General features: G+C 41.8%; 2 protein-coding genes across 2 annotated transcripts; one reads left to right on the forward strand and one right to left on the reverse strand.

The window, feature by feature from the left end:
• Nucleotides 1-3: 3 nt before the first annotated feature.
• Nucleotides 4-1385, reverse strand: LOC102746783 (heterogeneous nuclear ribonucleoprotein A1-like; the record flags this gene model as incomplete). Its single annotated transcript, XM_031031592.2, has 1 exon — nucleotides 4-1385. A coding segment is annotated over exon 1 (903 nt), but the record flags the coding sequence as incomplete, so codon positions are not given.
• Nucleotides 1386-1614: 229 nt separating this feature from the next.
• On the forward strand, nucleotides 1615-14483 carry LOC102747082 (nucleolar and spindle-associated protein 1). The gene is made up of 6 exons (XM_081811418.1): nucleotides 1615-1748; nucleotides 6253-6440; nucleotides 8491-8648; nucleotides 10809-10925; nucleotides 12444-12552; nucleotides 14100-14483. Exons 1-6 carry the CDS (start codon nucleotides 1674-1676, stop codon nucleotides 14191-14193), a joined length of 741 nt encoding a protein of 246 aa, XP_081667544.1. The 5' UTR covers nucleotides 1615-1673; the 3' UTR covers nucleotides 14194-14483.
• The last annotated feature ends 447 nt before the right edge of the window (nucleotides 14484-14930 follow it).

Raw genomic sequence — 14930 nt, forward strand, 5'->3', positions numbered from 1 at the left:
GCCACCTTGGTTTCGTGGTTTGGCAAAGTATTGGCCTCCACCACCATGGGGGCCAGAGCTTCTGCCTCCAAAATTTCCTCCAAATCCAAAATCTGAGGATTGATTGTTGTAATTGCCAGAATCATCATAACTTCCGCCACCTCCAAAATTGCTTCTTTCATTACCAAATTTGTTATGGCCATCCCCACTGCCACCATATCCACTACCACCTCGACTGCCACCAAAGCCACCTCGACCACTGAAGTGTCCTCCACGACCAAAGTTATCATTCCCACCAAAACCACCTCCACGACCACCACCAAAGTTTCCAGAACCACTTTGACCTCTTTGGCTGGATGAAGCACTAGCCATCTCTTGCTTAGATAGGGCTTTCCTTACTTCACAGTTGTGGCCATTCACAGTATAGTATTTTTGAATGACAGTCTTGTCTACAGAGTCATGGTCATCAAATGCTACAAAAGCAAAACCTCTCTTTTTGCCACTGCCTCGGTCAGTCATGATCTCGATCACTTCAATTTTCCCATACTGTTCAAAATAATCCCTTAGATGATGTTCTTCAGTGTCGTCTTTAATGCCACCAACAAAAATCTTTCTCACAGTTAAGTGGGCACCACATCTTTGAGAATCTTCTCTTGGGACAGCCTTCTTTGGTTCCACAACTCTTCCATCCACGTTGTGTGGCCTTGTATTCATGGCTGCATCCATCTCCTCCACAGTGGCATACGTGACAAACCCAAAGCCTCTGGAGCACTTGGTGTTTGGGTCTCTCATTACCACACAGTCCGTAAGCATTCCCCATTGCTCAAAATAGCTTCTCAGACTCTCATCGGTTGTTTCAAATCTCAAACCTCCGATGAAGAGCTTCCGCACCTGTTCAGGCTCTTTGGGAGACTCTGACTTAGACATGACGGCGGTGGGAGGGGAGACTTTAACAATGCTTACTCGGCGGCATCCACGGGCAGAAAGGACTCAATTATTTTTTTAAAGTAATCTCTACACCCAACATGGGCTTGAACCCACAAACCCAAGATCAAGAGTCACACACTCCTCCGACTGACCAGCTAGGCCCCCCAGAAATATTCTTAATCAGAATAGCGCAGAGCAGGGATCAGCAAACTCCTGCCAACCCTGGCCTGTCTTAAAACCCTTAAGCTAAGAATGGTTTTTACAGTTTTAAAGGATTGTCTAAAAAAAGAGAGATTATACCATATGTGGCCACAAAGATGAAATAAAACATTTACTGTCTGACCCTTAACAGGAAAGGTTTGCCAATCCTTGGTATAAAGCTTTCTAAGCATTATAAAATGTCAAATTTATGATTAAGTAAAGGCCATTTGATTAATTGGTGAGGGGAAAGGACAAATCTGTTAATTCTTATTCTGTGGACTAAACCACAGTTAGCAGTGAAATGGACAGAGGAGAGATGATAAATGTTTGATAGTTGATAAGAAGAATATACTTTGTCCCTGAGTTTCCACAAACTGAAAGATAGAAAATGGAAGTTTTAGCAAAGATGATGTTTGATCCCTGAATGTCAGGGATGCAGAGAGGAGAATAAGTATTAACAGAAAGACAAAGGGAAGGTGAATAAATGGATTTGTCTTGCTATTAATTGTCATATTTTGGGGAACATTCCAGACTTTAAGAAGCTTCATGAGGCTCGTTTTAAGGAAATGGAGTCCATTGATCAATATATTGAGAGAAAAAAGAAACATTTTGAAGAACACAATTCATTTAATGAACTGAAGGTATGCTGATAAAATTATGTGTTTTGGGTTTTTTCGTTTGTTTTTTTTAAAGATTTGTTTATTAGAGCAAGCATGAGCAGGAGGGGCAGAGGGAGAGGGAAAGAGAATCCCAGGCAGACTCTGAGCTGGGCGTGGAGTCCAACTCCGGGCCTGATCTCAAGACACTGATCACAACTTGACCAAAACCAAGAGTCAGATGCTCAGATGTGCCACCCAGGTGCCCCTAAAATTATGTTCTTACTGGGACTGAACTATGTGATTTTATGTTTTGTTTTGTTTTTTAAGATTTTATTTGAGGGATGCCTGGGTGGCCCAGTCGTTAAGCGTCTGCCTTTGGCTCAGGTCACGATCCCAGGGTCCTGGGATCAAGCCCCTCATCGGGCTCCCTGCTCGGTGGGAGGCCTGCTTCTCCCTCTCCCACTCCCCCTGCTTGTGTTCCCTCTCTCACTTTGTCTCTCTCTGTCAAATAAATCTTAAAAAAAAAAAAAAAAGATTTATTTGAGAGAGAAAATGAGATGGCACTAGCAGGGGGAGCGGTAAAGGGGGAAGTAGGCTCCCCGCTGAACAGGGAGCCTGATGCAGGGCTCGATCCTAGGACCCCGGGATCATGACCTGAGCCAAAGGCAGATGTTTAACCAACTGAGCCACCCTGGTGCCCCGAATTATTTGATTTTAATGTCAATACCTTAGCTAATACAGCCAGCTTTCTATTCTGCCAGTGGAACAGATTTAAGTTTAATATATCTTTATTATCTGAAATTGCTTCCCTCACCATAAGAATTTTCAGAACCCTCAGAATAAAACCGGGAGTCCTCACTATAAAGAACTAATTCCAAAATGCCAGTAAGTTGTTCTTTTCTCAGCCTTCACACATTGTGCTTATTACTTTTGTTGATGCTAGACTGATTATGGGTGAAGCCATTTTCTTTCTCTCTCACCTAAAGGAAAAAGGAACGAGTTGCACTGGCCAACTTAGGGGCTACCTGCTAACTGAGCTCCTGGGGGCCCTTCACTCCAGGTCCTGCCAGACTCAAGGTCCCTTCGAATAAGAAAAGGGGAGGAAATCAACCCCAAGGTTGAAATAGAGCACTGAGTTGACAACATCCTGTTATTACCTTACTTGGTCTCTGGTGTTCAAGGGGTGCCACATAGAGTACTGGGGAATATTTATTTTAGGATTTCATAATACATTCCATGTGCTTATTTTTCAAAAAGACTTGGACGCAGTCTTTGGTATTATAACACAAAACAGTATAAAGTTGGTTTGAAAGGGGCAGAGTATGAGCACTGTTAGCAGGGACGGTATCTGCTGTGTCAGTTGAGTTTCACATTTTCTGATACAAATCCCAACACAGAAACACACTAGGTGACAAGTTCTAAATATATTTTTTTTAAAAAACATACACCATAAGCTTCTTAGCAAGAAGCTGAATCTAGAGTAGTAACATTCACTTGAACTCTTTATAAAACCACTGCTAACCTCATTGAAGACACCGTTTATCAATCAGCTGACAGCGACAAAGCCAAGCCGTGGCATTTGAAGGCTGCAGACTGGTCTGACAGCTCGGGTGGAGAATCAGAGAAGACATACTCAGTATGCCCATAATAATGCTTGCTTAAATATCAGCAAGGGCTAGGCATCACTCTGCTGACAGCTGAATACCTGGACAAGAGGCCCATGCTGATGATTTACAGGAAGTAGACCTCTAGTTTCTTTTTCCTTTTTTTTTTTTTTTTTGCATGAAAATGAGCTAGGAGTAAATATGCCTGCAAGCAGGGCCACTCATTTTCCTTACCATGAAACTGAGTCTACTTAAATACATGATTGAAAGTCAAGTTTTCTATACTACATAATGCGGGTGAGTTAAAGGCAAAAATTAGGGCAGAACAAGTGCCTCAACCATAAACTTGAGTGTAGCTCTGTAGATGTGTTAAATAATGATTAGGTTATCTTATTTTTCCCAATACCCCACCTGAATGAATTTAGTTCTAAAATCACCCCCACTCCCCACTAAGGAATAGATCTATCAGATGGGTTATTTGGTATGATCTATTTGGAAATTGAAAAATAAAAAATTACAGTGACTTCACCATAGCTAATAGGAAGTTTTTCTTGACAGCTGACATGTTTTGGGATTGGTCATTGGACAGTGTTAGATCATAATAAATAAGCAGAGATCTTAGAATCATCTTGGCCACGACCTGTCTCTCCTTGACTTTCATTAGAACAGGGAGACCGATTTGATTTAGTTGCCAAATGGTCCTCTATAAGCATCAGAAACACAGCGCCCCAAGATCCCGGTTTATCTTGCCAACAGTGGGAATGATGAATTTTTTAAATCTTTATTAATATAATATGAAAAAATCCCAATTGAGTTGGCATCTTTGATCACTATATGTTTATGTGTTGTTATTGGCTGGGGTTTTTTGTGAATTTGCTTTTTCTTAATTTTTACTCATCTATTAGCCATTTATGTTAATGCTATATATTCTATATTATAAATGCTTTCCTTCAGTTTATCTTTTAACTATATTAGTGGTGTCTTTTGTCTTACGAAAGATTTTTTTCTTAATTTTATCCAGCTTTTCCTTTTAAGGGTCTGCGTGGTTTTTTTGGTTTTTTTGTCACACCCTGCCTGTTTCAAGATCATAAAAATAAGCTCTTATATTTATTTGTACTGCTTTTATTATTTTCACCTATATTTAATCCTTAACCCACTTTTTGTATATGGTATGATTGAGCTCTTTGTTGGGATTGAACAGATTTTTATTGCTAAAAGAGAGGAATTGTTTACATACATTGCTAACAAAACAAGTTAGTACGGCTTACCTGAAAAAAAGTTAGATGGATAAGAGCTAGTAGACTCATTTCTGCATTGTAAATAGTTCAGAACAAAAATGCAGGGTTGGTCCTGACACCAAGTGAACTGTGAGGAGACACAGCATGGAAAGTGGGAATCTTGGGGGAAAGACAGAAGGCAGCATAAAAAGTGTGATTAAATAGAAGAGTGTGCTGGGCGCCTGGGTGGCTCAGTTGGTTGAGCGACTGCCTTCGGCTCAGGTCATGATCCTGGAGTCCCTGGATCGAGTCCCGCATCAGGCTCCCTGTGCCTGCTTCTCCTTCTGACCCTCCCCCCTCTCATGTGCTCTCTCTCCCTCATTCTGTCTCAAATAAATAAATAAAATCTTAAAAAAAAAAAAAAAATAGAACAGTGTGCTTAAATACGTATAACCTGGGCTCCCACCTCATGGTATAGATGTGCATTTACTAACTATTTTAGTAAGTTTTAACTTTGTGTCACAGTAGAATCTCTTCTGCTTGTATGTTGAGAAGTTGATATAATTCTCGGAGTGCTTGTATTTCCTATGATATAATCAGAATTTTTCTGTCTTTTGGCTTAGCCTTGTCAATTTCAGTAATCCCACCACTGTTGTACCTTTAACAAAGTTGTGTTTCTTTTACTTACAAGAGCTTAAACCAGTGATAGGAAGACATTGTTATTCTTTGTGCCCTGACAATATTTAAAAAATGATAACCTAAGTGGACCCTCCCCAGCCATTTCAAAGGGAGGGTTTCCCTCCCTCCCTCCCTCTCTCCCTCTTGTTTTTTTTGTTTGTTTGTTTTTGTTTTTAAAGAAACTTTAAGAATCCATGGAGGGGGTTGTAGGGGCAGGGGTGGAATTATTTGTAGATTCCATGTGCTAATTACATAATAGGTGGTTCTTTGAGTTTTTATTTAATAAATAGCTTATCACGGGACGCCTGGGTGGCTCAGTCGGTTAAGCGGCTGCCTTCGGCCCAGGTCATGATCCCAGGGTCCTGGGATTGAGTCCCACATCAGGCTCCTTGCTCAGCAGGGAAACTGCTTCTCCATCTCTCTCCCTCTGCTTGTGCTCTGTCAAATAAATAAAATCTTTAAAAATAAATAAATAAATAATAAATAAATAGCTTATCACGTTCTCAAAGATACTATATGTCCAAGAGAAGCTGTTGATCCTCCCTTTCTGGCCACAGGGGACCGTTAAACCACATTCTTTTTTTTTTTAATTTTTATTTATTTGTCAGAGAGCACAAGCAGGGGGAGCAGCAGAGGGAGAGGTAAAAGCAGGCTCCTCACTGAGCAAGAAGCCAGATGCGGGACTCAATCCCATGACCCTGGGATCATGACCTGAGCCGAAGGCAGATGCTTAACGACTGAGCCACCCAGGCGCCCCTTAAGCCACATCCTTTAGTCAGAAAATACCTGGGTTCATGGCAAGCTGGGAAAGGCTCTCTGTAACACAGGACTCAGCACAACCAGAAGTTACTCCTAACTCGGTCACCATAGCAGTACAGGTGCCAGGAACTGCCCTGCCCACCTGGCAGGTAGGAAGAGGATGAGGCACTGGGAAGGAAAGATAACAGGGGGGGTTAAAAGTGGGGATGGAACAAGGGCATGAACGGGGCTGCTGTGGAGACAGTGCTAAGAAGCCCAGCTTGAACATGGTGCCGTGTCTTTCTGCAGAAGCAGCCGGTCACCAAGGGAGCGGTGGTGACTCCAGTTCCTCTCCGGGGAAGGCTCCCCACGGCTTGCACTCCCACCAGCCAGCGCCACTCGCAGGGCCGGCCCCTGGGCGCTGCAGGCCGGAGCACCTTGTGTGGGAAGGGCTCCGCCAAGCGATCCGTTCTCTCGGCTACTAAAATGAACGTCAGGTAAGAAGAGCTCCAAAATGTAATCAAGTACAAGGTCTCAAAGCTTTACTGCTTCCTGTACATTTCAGGCGGGCGACATCAAATATGTTTTAATGTTGATGAAAAAGAAGGCAAAAGAGGATCAGAATGGAGAGAAAATAAATGGATGGTTTTTATAAGCTGTAATCTTTTTTCTTTAAATTTGCGTTGAGTTTTTTAATCAAACTTCTCTAAGCTCACATTTGGTTCGTAAGTAAAGATAGAAGGTACATATGGATATTCATTTTATTAGTTTAATGTATGCCTATAAAGACATGTAAAAAGAAATTTTTCCATTGACTTAAATGTAAAGTTGAGCTAAATTCCTACAGAAAATATCTCGATGCAGTGAACTTAATTGACTCGTCCTAAAGTGTAACTTTTGTAACGCACTGGGTACAGTTATCCCAGGCCCCATTGACCCCTCTATTTTCTTTGCTTGTACTTCTCCTGACACAGGGTAGCCCCCAATTATAACTATCCCAGAGGTGAAGATCTTCAGGCTCCTTTAATATAGAAAAAAAAAATTTTTTTTTTTAAAGATTTTATTTATTTGACAGAGAAAGACACAGCGAGAGAGGGAACACAAGCAGGGGGAGTGGGAGAGGGAGAAGCAGGCTTCCTGCGGAGCAGGGAGCCCGATGCAGGGCTCGATCCCAGGATCCTGGGATCATGACCTCAGACGAAGGCAGCCACTTAACTGACTGAGCCACCTAGGTGCCCCTTAAGATTTTATTTTTTTATTTTTTTTTAAAGATTTTATTTATTTGACAGAAGGAGAAACAGCGAGAGAGGGAACACAAGCAGGGGGAGTGGGAGAGGGAGAAGCAGGGAGCCCGATGCAGGGCTTGATCCCAGGACCAACCCTGGGGTCATGGCCTGAGCCGAAGGCAGACGCTTAATGACTGAGCCACCCAGGCACCACTAAGATTTTTTTAAGTAACCTCCACACCCAGTGTGGGGCTTGAACCCACAACCCTGAGGTCAAGAGTCGCATGTTTACCAACTGAGCCAGCCAGGCACCCCTCTTCTCTTTTTAAAGGGTGTTTGCAGCATCTAATAGTGTTGGTGCCTGGTAACACTTCCCCAACACATGTAATTATCTGATGTAGTTTTTAGAGCTTAAAAACGCCCTTAAGTTTGGAACTCTATTTATTGAGTTAGCGTGGAGTCTGAGGTACCTCTCCATGGCAGTTCAGACTGTATGTAAGAGTATTGAGGAAAACCATGGTCGGGGCGACTCCTCGCCCCACTGCAGTGTTCACAGCAGCCTGGACTTCACCTAACATGCAGTTGTCTTAACCGGGTTGTACGGTATTCCATAATAATTTTGGGTCCTGATACAGGATCCCTACCACATTTTAGTTTTAAGTCCAGAAGTTCTCTTCTGTTAACCCCATCACCACCACCATCATGTACATTTATGTCTGTCCTTCCCGAATTTCACTGAATCTAAGACACCATCAATTGGAGACTCACCATTATTTTATGAACCACTAAGAAAAATCATTGCCAACTATAATGTGTTACTAATTATGAAACCTATCCCAATTTCAGATGTTAAAATGCATAAAAAATATGCATCATAATCAGTGGAATAAATTTATGGCAATTTGCTAGGAGAATGGGCTTATGTACCATTTAAATGAATGACCATCTACTAGGAAGACGTAAGATCCGTTCCCATATTTAGCATAGCAGTGTCCTGTTCCCTGATTGGCCATCACCAGGAGGAGAAAGAGGGGAGTGCTTAGAGTACCTCCTAAACTGTAATTTGAGCCCCAAAGGCATTTCCTTGGAGCTCTACCTTGTTCTGCCATTGGCCAAGGCAAGGAAAGCAGAGAAGACAAAACCATATTTTACAAATCAAGTGCTGTAAAATGTTTATTCTGCAAAAAAGGTTCCTTCACATAACAAGTACATATCGAGCCCTTTCACTGCTTGGGGATGGGCAGGTGGTTTTGCTTGTATGCTTGATATAAGTTACTCTTCACACAAACACTCATGTTTGGTACTCCACTGTCCTGTTCAGGTTTTCAGCTGCTACCAAAGATAATGAGCATAAGCGTTCACTGACCAAGACTCCAGCCAGAAAGTCTCCACATGTGACCATCCCTGGGAATACCCCAGAAGGCCAGGCTGTGCTCGGGACAGACAAGTTAAAGACCACAAATGGAAATTCTGCTTCTGGTAAAACAAAAGAAAAAACTCCGGTTCATCTTTAAGCCATCTAACCTCCTGAAATTATTAAGTGTATTTGTTTACTTAAAACCTCTCCATAACTATAAAAGCAAAAGCAAAAATTTCACCATAGCATAGTTTTCATTTTATATTGGTGAGGAAAATGCCAGAGACACAAACAAAAAACTGGTATCTGCCTGAGGACTCCATCTTATCTGTAAGGAGTCCTAAGATGGTGACCCTCCCTGAAGATCATTCAGTCCTTCTTGGACTCAGGGATTAGGAGGAGGATCACAGTATTCATTACGGCCTCTGATTGGTCCTCCAGGACTGTGAAACTAATAGGATCCCAGAGTTTGCGGGATAAAGGCCACACTATGGACTAGATTATGTAAGCCAGAATAAGCCATATGGATACTCTGCTACACATGGCCTACTTAATCATCACCTACAATCATTAGGTGGTTTTCAAAAGAATACTGCAGTAGCAGTACAAAGTTTAAAAAATATATATATATAACGAGCAGATTGAGGCCTATATTAGAACTGAGTATGTCACAATTCTCCTGAGAGTCCTATCGAATACATGAGGCAAGAGCCTTGATCGCATAGAAAGGCTCACCAACTCCTGAGACTAGAGCAATCCAGCAGGGGCTTCAGAACAGTGTCGGTAATAATCTGCGTGGAGTCGATGAGGGTTTCTTCATACCTTAAAGACAGAAGAGTGAGGCTGACAGCTACATTTTAAGCGAATCCAGATGTGGGAATAGTAATTTTATGTGATTCTTCCTCTAAATGAGCTCTCTCATTCCCAGCTTAGCCCTTAATCTTAACGCCACCAGCAAGCAAACATTCCATGTAACCTTCTAAATCTTCCTATAGTAAGGCAAGAAAGGGGCCTGGACAGAGGGCAGTGCCACAAATGGAGTGAACTTGCCTAAGATAGGACGGTGTTATTTTACAGAGAGCTGGGGTCACTGAGTAGACCACTTACCTCATAATGAGGAAGGACTCACAAATGTTCACAGATAACAACATGAGGCAGAAACTAAATGCTTACCGTATTGTGAGCTTTCTCATGGTAATTCAGGGGTGTGCCCAGTTGGGATGGGATAGTTTTTTCCCCCAACTATCAGATATGAATCTTATGTAAAGGAAATCAAATTGTATGATTTTTTTTTTCCTATGATTTGCTTTGTTCACTCAGTTTAATGTTTCAAGAATCACCCATATTGATAAATGAGCTATAAAATTTGTTCATTTTCACTGGTATGGATATACTTCAATTTGTGTTTTACTGGTCATTGACTACGTGAGTATTTCCAGCTTTTGTTGTTTCAGTGGTCATGACCATTATTAACCACGTCTCCTGTACACGTGTGAGAGCTTCTCTAGAGCTCGGAGGGACTGGGGTGTAGCGGGTCTGCAGTTACTGGACAGGCTGAATTGTACCTATTGAAACTCTGCTCGGCATGGTGGACACCCGTGTTCCCCTCCCTGCCGGCACCAGATAGCCACACAATGGGATCACTTTCAAACAGGGGTTTTGTGCTTTTCTCATTGAACCAAGTGGCCCTAGATTTTGGTTGCTTATTCATATATACACACACAAGTGCTGATATTCGACAATAGCCTGAGTACAGCCTGTGATGGAAAAGAATTAATAAAATGTACCCAATATATGGTGCCAACTGGCAAAAATTTGGCTTACTGAGTCCTGTCACTCTGGTATATTTATGGTACAAAAATATACATTTTTAAATAAATGCTTTTATAAAAAAAAAAACCAGAGCCACAAATCTTTTCATTTATATGTGATGAGGTTCCTTGCAGGTTACTACTAACATATTATTAAAGGGTAAATATCAGGGACATGGCCTGAACATTTACCCATCAATTATTTAAACAGGATTTTCAACTCCCAGGTGACTCTAGGAAATAACCTAATACTGAGACTTTGGAGAACTACTCACAAGGGAAGCAAGTCTCAGTGGTTAGCTTTCCTTAGTTATTCTTTTCTCCCTTTTCCTTTTTAAACCTTCATGTTTGAGACTGTCCATAGAGATCATATTTTTAAGACTGAGAAATGGTACTTCAACAAAAAACTGTATAGGCCTTTTTTTTTTTTTTCCTAATTAAGCCCTGGGGTTTTGTTTCTTGGTTTCGTAGTTGTTACCCCATTCAAATTGACAACTCAGGCAGCACAGACTCCAGTCTCCAACAAGAAGCCAGTGTTTGATCTCAAAGCAAGTCTGTCTCGTCCCCTCAACTATGAGCCACACAAAGGTACGTGCAGACGTTCTGAGATACAAGATGTGCCAAAGACTTAGGATTAAATAGTTCTACATCTGAGGATGTGAAAAATTCTAGTGCCTCAATGGAAAGCCATACTTGGCCACCTAGAATTTCTTCCCCCTGGGTCCACATGACCCATGATTTAAAAGACTGTCCACTAAGCAAATACTAAATAATCAATTCACTTACATTTTTGTTAATCAAAGACATAACTTCTAATCAGTGTTACAGCAAAGAAATAATAAAATTTCAGGCAAAATCAAGAAACTTGGAAATTGGTCTGTGGGCAAATGAATATTTTCTTTACTACTTTCAAAGGATCCCAGGCTGGAATCCACCTGTCCAACAACCTGGGACATTTACTGGCTATATAAATGCCCATATAAATTGGGCCTATATTAAAGTATCTGTATATCCATTCAAAATACCAACTCTAAAAACAAAAACAACCAATACTTCATGTGATCTTTCAGTAATTCTAGAATTGCTTTTTTTTTTTTTTTAAAGATTTGTCAGCACAAGCAGGGGCAGCGGCAGGTATATGGAGAAGCAAACTCCCCACTGAGCAGGGAGCCTGACGTGGGACTTAATCCCAGGACCCCGGGATCATGACCTGAACCTAAGGCAGATGCTTAAGGGACTGAGCCACCCAGGCGTCCCTAGAATTGCTTTAAAACAGTAAGAATTCCTGGGGTGCCTGGGTAGCTCAGTTGGTTAAGCATCCGACTCTTGATTTCAGTTCACGACGTGATTTCAGGGTCATGAGACTGAGCCCGCACCAGGCTCTGTGCTCAGCGCAGAGTATGCTTGAGATTCTTTCTCCCTCTCCCTCTGCAACTCCAGGACGTGTGTGCACACATGCTCTCTTTCTCTTAATAAATCTTAAAAAACAAAACAAAACTTATTTTTAGAGGAAAAAAATACGATTTATATCATTTATATTTGTGGAATAGGAATTAAACTAATAGAAATAGTGGCAAATGTCTATAAGTATAAATATTGATGTCCGCACATGCTCTCTTTCTCAATAAATCTTTAAAAAAAAAACTTAGAGAAAAAAATACGATTTATATCATTTATATTTGTGGAATAGGAATTAAACTAATAGAAATATGGTGGCAACTTTATGACAATGGCAGTCGTTGGGTTTTTAAAATCTGTATAGAATGAGGAGTGCACATGAGGAGGTGGCATCGTGCAGAGTGGTCTGGGTGTCAAGGCGGGTTCTGCTCGGGCGGGTCCAAGAGCCCTCTCTGGGCTTGCCAGGCTTGGGGGCATCAGCCGTGGGGAGGAGAACTCTCTCCCCAGAGCCCCCCGTGGGCCCTTTTCCCCCATTTTATTTTGTTAATTAAATTCTTTCCAAATTGAAAAAAAAAAAAAAAAGAAATATGGTGGCAAATGTCTATAAAGTATAAATATTGATAGCAAGCAAATAGCCTCAGATGAAGAGAATAAAATTGGGAATGTAAGTAGAAGAATCTTCTTAAATCTTTGTCTCTCCTAAACTAGGCAAGCTGAAACCATGGGGTCAATCTAAAGAAAATAATTCTCTGAAGGAGCACGTAAACAGAGTTAGCTTCCACAAGAAAACTTACAAACAACCTCCTCTCCAGACTAGGTGAGTACATAATTATCCAGTTCTATAGTAATTTTAATTTTGAAAGACTATAAAAGCAAAGCCTCTGAGGTAGAGAGGTTCAGTAATAGCGGTGTTTAAGGAAAGAGTAGTTGGGGAATCACATAAAACTTCCTGAAGATACATGTGCCTAGGCCCCCCCCCCCCAGTGGTTTTTAATTCAGGAATTGGGAGGCGAGGCCCAAGCAGCTGCATGGTTTCCGAAGCTCCACAGGTGATACAGAAGAGTACCATGTTCTCACAGGACCTACCAGCCCAAACAGTGTACATGGATATCCCTCCAGACGCCAATCCAAGGGCCCAAGTGTAAATTCTTCAGCCCCAGGGAAACCAGGCTTATTAGGCTTCAAGGACCTACCCAGAAGAAATCCCCAGATGATCCTTACAGGCTTCCTTCTGTGTGAAAACCAAAGCCAGAGCGTGCTGTGGGCTATAGCTGGTCCTGGTTGAGTTGATTCTCTGCATGAAACCATCCTGATACAGGATTACCCATCATGTGACTTGCCTATATCCAGCTGCCACCAAGACATTTACTAACTATATTTGCTATTAAGATTGTTAACATAGGGGCGCTTGGCTGGCTCAGTCAGAAGAGCATGGGACTCTTGATCTTGGGGTTATGAGTTTGAGCCCCACATTGGGTGTAGAGATTACTTAAAATCTTTAAAAAAAAAAAAAATCATTTATTTGACAGAGACACAGCAAGACAGAGGGAACACAAGCAGGGGGAGTAGGAGAGGGAGAAGCAGGCTTCCCGCGGAGCAGGGAGCCTGATACGCGGGGCTCAATCCCAGGACCCTGGGATCATGACCTGAGCCGAAGGCAGACTGAGCCTTCAACTGCGCCACTCAGGCGCCCCCCCCTTTTTTTTTTAACATAAACCTAGCCTTCCCCCACCCCTCCTACCAATCCCCGATCCCTTCCAGAAACATACAGTGGCTTAGGTCAGCAGACCCTAGTTCTAGCACTTCACCAGACTATAGGATTTTTGAGCTTGACATCTGATTTCCAAAGGTAGAGATTTCTCATTTAAAACAAATTAAGGAAGGCACTTGGGTGGCTCAGCTGTTAGGCGTCTGCTTTCGGCTCAGGTCATGATCCCAGGGTCCTGGGATCGAGCCCCGCCTTGGGCTCCCTGCTCCACGGGGAGTCTGCTTCTCCCTCTCCCCCTGCTTGTGTTCCTTCTCTTGCTGTGTCTCTGTCAAATAAATAATAAAATCTTTTAAAAATATATATATATAAACAAATTAAGGTACTGAGGTGCCTTTTGTTCCAGTTCCATGCTTAATTTTAGAATGCTACATTAACATTAAAAGGAAAATACCACTTTCTAGCCCTTTAACACAAGTGACTTAGAGATGTGGCTTCCATAGACAGCCCACTAGCTAGAGCACAGTGTCCTGTAAGAGTGTGTTTTGTACAAGTATACTGGATTTCGGTTTAAGCTTGGACATTAGTCTGACAGGTACTTAAAGTGGACTTTTGTGGAGCTTCACTAGACCCTAATGTGTACCTGTCCCCCTCTTTAGGGAGGAACAACGGAAACAACATGAGCAAAGACGGAAGGAGAAGAAAGCAAAGGTTTTAGGAGCTCGAAGAGGCCTCATTATGGCTGAAGATTAATTTTTTAACATCCTGTAAACAGTACTTTATTCTGAACCCTTTCTTTATTGTAAATATTTTTCTACTGTCTTTCCCACTTTAGTCAAAAGACTTTTTTCTGCTCTTTGTGTTCACTATCTACGTAGTGTTGGTGGTTCTCTTCACATACTACATCCCTGGAAAGTTGTTATTGACCTTAAAGCTCACAAATTCTTTGAAATGGTTTTTATCTAAGTCTCTGTACAATTCAGTTTTCTAATGAGACTCATCCTATAGATTCTTGACCTAGATTTTTAATGTCAAGTTCCCTCTGCTGACAGAACTGGAATCCTCTTCCAGACAGAAGCATTAACCTGATGGTAGGTAGTTCTACCACAACCTTTAGTAGAACCTAAACCACTAACAAGCTGAGAAAGCCACCTCATCCTCCTCCAGAAGATCGAGTCGTCTTAATGAAACAGGGAACCAAATGGGTTGGTAATGGCATAAATATTCTACCTATGTGAAGTGTTTTGTTACCTATGCACATTTGTTCCAATCACTTGATGGAATAGCCCTCTGTCACTCAATATATTCTTAAAAACTCTATAGCTCATTCTAGCCTTAAAAATACACAGGGTCATACTGAAATCTGAGGATTGCTGCTTCAAGGATTAATATGGTCTGTCAGAGTTACATCTTACTTTATGGAAAAGACTAGAGTTGCTTAGCCTCCTAGCCATGTTTGTTGCGTCTCAGTGGAGCTTCAGAGCTTTGTA

The sequence above is a fragment of the Leptonychotes weddellii genome, unplaced genomic scaffold, assembly GCF_054177405.1.
Source record: "Leptonychotes weddellii isolate Sample4059 unplaced genomic scaffold, ASM5417740v2 HiC_scaffold_754, whole genome shotgun sequence".
Classification (NCBI taxonomy): domain Eukaryota; kingdom Metazoa; phylum Chordata; class Mammalia; order Carnivora; family Phocidae; genus Leptonychotes; species Leptonychotes weddellii.

Excerpts from the sequence above, each read along its gene's own strand:
- LOC102747082 (XM_081811418.1), top strand. The coding sequence starts at position 1,674 with ATGGAGTCCATTGATCAATATATTGAGAGAAAAAAGAAACATTTTGAA. Across the intron at positions 1,749-6,252 it reads ATTCATTTAATGAACTGAAG|AAGCAGCCGGTCACCAAGGG; the intron begins GTATGCTGATAA and ends GTCTTTCTGCAG. Across the intron at positions 10,926-12,443 it reads CAACTATGAGCCACACAAAG|GCAAGCTGAAACCATGGGGT; the intron begins GTACGTGCAGAC and ends CTCCTAAACTAG.